The sequence below is a fragment of the Mesitornis unicolor genome, unplaced genomic scaffold (assembly GCF_000695765.1).
Source record: "Mesitornis unicolor isolate BGI_N332 unplaced genomic scaffold, ASM69576v1 scaffold45751, whole genome shotgun sequence".
In the NCBI taxonomy this organism is placed as follows: Eukaryota; Metazoa; Chordata; class Aves; order Mesitornithiformes; family Mesitornithidae; genus Mesitornis; species Mesitornis unicolor.
Window position 1 is genome coordinate 1,052 of NW_010166624.1, and position 5,151 is coordinate 6,202.

The 5,151-nt window shown below is 40.7% G+C and overlaps 1 protein-coding gene across 1 annotated transcript; it reads left to right on the forward strand.

Moving 5' to 3' along the window:
- The first annotated feature begins 346 nt into the window (after positions 1 to 346).
- Positions 347 to 4,707, forward strand: HMGB1 (high mobility group box 1). Its single transcript, XM_010195026.1, has 4 exons — positions 347 to 513; positions 798 to 943; positions 1,925 to 2,099; positions 4,066 to 4,707. Exons 1-4 carry the CDS (start codon positions 364 to 366, stop codon positions 4,240 to 4,242), a joined length of 648 nt encoding a protein of 215 aa, XP_010193328.1. The 5' UTR covers positions 347 to 363; the 3' UTR covers positions 4,243 to 4,707.
- The last annotated feature ends 444 nt before the right edge of the window (positions 4,708 to 5,151 follow it).

Here is a 5,151-nt window from a genome sequence, read left to right on the forward strand (position 1 = left end):
AGCATATGACCGCTGCACTAGCAGTAATCACGGAGTGTGCTCTCCGCTGCAGTACTTGCCTTCAGATTGCTTGGAAGAGATGTTTTTGTTTGCAGGAGACCAGAACTGCACGTTTTGAAGGCCCTTTATGATTTCAGGTTACTTGAGGCTAGGTCACCTCAAACAGTGATGACAGAAATCTTCAGTAAATTTTCCAGAAGAGAAACTTCTTCCCATTGTATGATTTTGGAATACTGCTCTGATGGGCCTTGTTCACACCTTGTTTGGTGTGAGCCTTTGTTAGGGCTTACTTGCCACCCTGGTTGTGGCAAGTACAAGTCTTAAAGGTGTCTTTTTTTGCTTTGTTACAGAAAATAATCAAAAATGGGCAAAGGCGATCCTAAGAAGCCGAGAGGTAAAATGTCTTCATACGCCTTCTTTGTGCAAACCTGCCGGGAGGAGCACAAGAAGAAACATCCAGATGCTTCAGTGAACTTTTCAGAGTTCTCAAAAAAATGCTCAGAACGATGGAAGGTAGGAAAAAACGCCTAAAAAAACCTGCAAAGCCATAAACAACTGCCTTGTGTGAAGTACTGTTTGAGATTATGAATTATTTCTTTAAAAGTTCAGGTTTTAGGTAAGTGTGAAGTGTAGTTGTAAGATCAGTGGTAGCTGTCTGTTGTTATGGCCTTACCATTAGCTCCCTCAACTGAAATTTTGGAATGGACTTGGATATGCTTCTGAATGTTAAAATACCTGTTTGATCCTTGCGGATCTCTTCCAGCTTGAGCTACTCTGTAATTCTAATTGCCTTCCAGACTATGTCTTCTAAGGAGAAAGGGAAGTTTGAAGATATGGCAAAGGCTGACAAGCTTCGTTACGAAAAAGAAATGAAAAACTATGTACCACCTAAGGGGGAAACGAAAAAGAAGTTCAAGGATCCAAATGCACCGAAGAGGCCTCCGTAAGTAGATTCCTAGTTTTAGGTTATCTTGCTCAGGACCGTCACATTGTAGTGTATCTATAAAATGGTAATTTTGTCCAGGTTTAGGAGCTTCAGAAATACAAGACTACGTAATTTTCCTGGCCAGTGGTGTAAAGATAGGTCAAAATTTTAGTTACGAATACTAGGGGTTTTTTTCAGGCTGGACCACGTTATCAAAGTTAGAATAATGTCAGCCTTTCAAAGTAGACGCAGAAATTGATGGCGTGCAGTTCTGAGTGTTATTTCCGATTTCTGTTAAGAGGGTAATTCTAGTGTAAAATGTCATAAGATACTGCAGGCCCTACTCTCCCCACCTGTTGGCTGGAGCAGAATTTTTGCTTGGCAGTCCATTTAAGATTAGAGGCTTTTGCACAGCACAGGTTAGAGAGATGATCTTGCACAAAACTGGCTTGGAGAACTAAAACTCCAGCCACTGCATAAAGGTAACTGACTTCAGGTTTATCTCCTACACTGTACACCAATGTCCTGTAGCAATACAGTTTTTTTGTGTGTTTTAAATGGAGCCAATGCTGAAAGGAACAGGGAAGTTCATGTCCAAGTGAGTGTTCTTATTTGGGCTCATGTAGTCATCTGGAAATCCTAATTTTCGTAATCAATATTGCAGCTCTCTGCCTTTAACAGTTTTGACATAACATTTGCTCCTCTGCTATCATTCAGTCATTCTATTTTTTAAGATTTTCTCTGCATGTGGTGTATAAAATTTGCCCTTCCGGGGGTCTTGCCAAAAATGGGACCAGATGTGCAACATTGCTTCAGAGACAAGGATGCATTAAGTTTCAGAAGTAGTTTGTTCAGTTCTAATACCTTCCTTTGTAGTTAACGTTTGTCTGACTTTTAGGTGCTTTTCCAGAATGCTCTTAAGAAACAGTGATAAGGGTTACAATGCTTTTCACTACAGTTAAGTCTGAAATTAAAATAATCTTTTTTCCTTATCTGTAGTTCGGCTTTTTTCTTGTTTTGCTCTGAGTTTCGTCCAAAAATCAAAGGAGAGCATCCTGGTCTGTCCATTGGCGATGTCGCAAAGAAACTGGGAGAGATGTGGAACAACACTGCTGCAGATGATAAACAGCCTTACGAAAAGAAGGCTGCCAAACTGAAGGAGAAGTATGAAAAGGTAACATGGACATAGGTCAAGCTTCAATTTAGATGTTTTTTTCTCATCTCATGTACTGATACCTGATGTTGCGAATCATAGTATGCTAGGGACAAATTTTGTTATGTTTGTTGGAAAATGCTACCTAAGGGGGCATATGGTTTGTTGCCGTAAGACTAAATTGCATCCTTTGTGCTGAACTGATTGCACTCATCTGTAATTGAGGACCATCAGTGATAGTTTAACAGATAGCAGGGTGTCTGTATTGTTATTAACGCAATAGGTCACAGCAGTATCCGAGTTAAGGTGGGTAGCATTAAGTAACACTAGTAAAGAATAAATTGGTTCTCCCTACTTTTGGGGGTATTGATGAGCATTCCTGAATATTAGGATGATTGATAGGCATAGATGGTTTTTTTTAATTTGTTCTTGGGGTAGTGTCAGAACACTAAGAAGGTGCCAGTTTTAGACGTGTTTTTCCTGTACCTAGTTTGTGTCCATCTCCTTTCCTAGTCATTAACAGAGTTAATAATATATCTGAGGCAGCATGTCATACAATTTCTTGAGTTATTAAAGCTAAATCCTACCATCATAATTGGAGCTGCAGCGTTGTGTGGTGCACACAAGGTAGTGCTAGGTGTGTGTTTATTTCCAGAGGCACATTCCCATCCCAATACGAGAAGGGGATGCCTGTTAGCATCCCCTGATGATGCTTTACAGTAGGTCAGCAACCACCTACAGTTAATGTATACCACGTACATCCGCTTGTGTGCCATGGCCTTCCTCTGGGTATTTCTCCTGCTGACAAAACCACTTTAAAATCGTGGCGTTGTAGTGAGCAAGGTGGCCCCTTTGAGTCCTAATTATGTGCTGGAGAGGAATTGCAGGTCTAGAAGCTTTCCCACGTTGTCGTTCCTGTGCAACTTAAACTCCTCTGTGTGGCAACTACCAAGAGTTTTTAAATGGTAGAATTACTCATCTTTATTCCTGTTTTTTTTTAATCTTTGCTAGTATTGTCTTTATTTCTTACGCTTACAAATGGGGTTCTAAAGGCAGCAGTCTCGGTATTCACTGCTTGGCCTTTTACTCAGTGGATATTATATCTTCTAATAATCTCATGCCAAGCTGTAAGGGAGTCTGAGGGAACTGTAAGTTTAGTGCTGTAATGTTTACTGGGTGGGGAATATTTGAAGATTTGGACCATCTGCGTAAAGGTGTTGACATTTCTCTGTAGCTGGTGTGTTTAAGTCTTGTAGATCGATTCTGTTACGCAGTTGTTTCTATTATTTTGGCACAAAGTCGGGAAGTTTAACCACTTTTGTGGCTTGGTTTTCCAGGTACAGTTTTGACTTCCCTGTAGCAGGAACCAAATTTTGTCCATTACAAATGACTAGAATAAATTTATTGCATGCAGAAGGTGGCACTGTCTACCCTTTAATCAAGTTCTTATACCTTTTATTTTGTGAACTTCAGTTAGGCAGAATTCTGCAGAACTGCTCTTGGCTGAGGCATAACATCCCAAATGTTAGGTCGTGTCATTCTAATGTGTTTGGGATGGCTAATTACAGGTTTGTGCCTCAGACAAGGGTTTTCCTGTGAGTTTGTTCAGCCATGGTAGAATGTAGGGCTAGATAGGGACCTGATCTCCCTGCTGTATTTTGTTGCGGGATGGTGTGCTCAGCTGTGCCTTTACCACCCAAGGGAGCAGCTTTTCCAGGCTGTTCCCAGAAGCCTAACAGAGGAGGTTCCTCCAGAGCAGTAAGTGGTGCATCCCAGCATCGCTTTGGAGTTAGGGGGTTCCCCATTCTTTAGCACTGAGCCCCAGTTCTCCTTGTATCGGAAGCTGCAGCTTCTGGTCGTGCCCCACGGTTGCAGAGAAGGGGCAGACACCTGGGTGGCTCTAGTTTCACAGGTACCGTTTGGGAGTTGCTCGCAGGTCTGGGCTGGTTCAGTCTCTGAGAGATTCTTCCTACTTTTCTCCTCCAAGGATATCGCTGCGTACCGGGCCAAAGGGAAGGTTGATGCAGGCAAAAAAGTAGTTGCCAAGGCTGAGAAGAGCAAGAAGAAGAAGGAGGAGGAGGAAGATGAGGATGAAGACGAAGAGGATGAAGATGATGAAGAGGAAGAAGAGGAGGAGGATGAAGATGATGATGATGATGAATAAGTCTCTTTTAGAGCAATTTCTTTCTTGTCTATAAAGCATTTAACCCCCCTGTACACAACTCACTCCTTTTAAAGAAAAAAAAATTGAAATGTAAGGCTGTGTAAGATTTGTTTTTAAACTGTACAGTGTCTCTTTTTTTGTATAGTTAACACACTACCGAATGTGTCTTTAGATAGCCCTGTCCTTAGTGGTATTTCAATGGCCACTAACCTTGCCTGGTACAGTGTGGGGGTTGTAAATTGGCATGGGAGTTTTAAAGCAGGTTCTTGTTGGTGCACAGCACAAATTAGTTATGTAAGGGGATGTAGTTCATTTTTCATCTTCAGTTGTCTCTGATGCATCATAAAAATAGTTGTTGTTCTGTTAACTGAATACCACTCTGTAATTGCAAAAAGGAAGAAAAAAGTTGCAGCTGTTTTGTTGACATTCTGAATGCTTCTAAGTAAATACAATTTTTTTTATTAGTATTGTTGTCCTTTTAATAGGTGCCCTTGAAAAATCATACTTTTTCTTTTCTCTTTTTTTTTTTTTTTGAGGGGAGCTCATCTTTTGCTTTCTTGAATGCCCGTTTGGGATCATGGGAATATTACAGTTTTCATCTTTCATATAACCAGCTGATAAACAAAGCTTTGATCTGCATACCCTGCATAATCACGATAGGGTAAGACAAGAAATATATAGGCATATGGTGAAAGAACATTCTTCCGTAACTGGAAACAAAACAAAAAAATTCAGTCTCAACAAACCGATACTTGTTCCGATTTTTGTGAAATGTAATGTTCTGTTGAGTTGCATGAGTTTACCAGTCTTGGAGAGCTGAGAAGTATAGAGTTCAATTTTACAGAAATTAAATAGGGGAGCTGGGGAGGGAGGGAGCGTTAAATTTTGTCCTGCAAGGACCCATAGGAA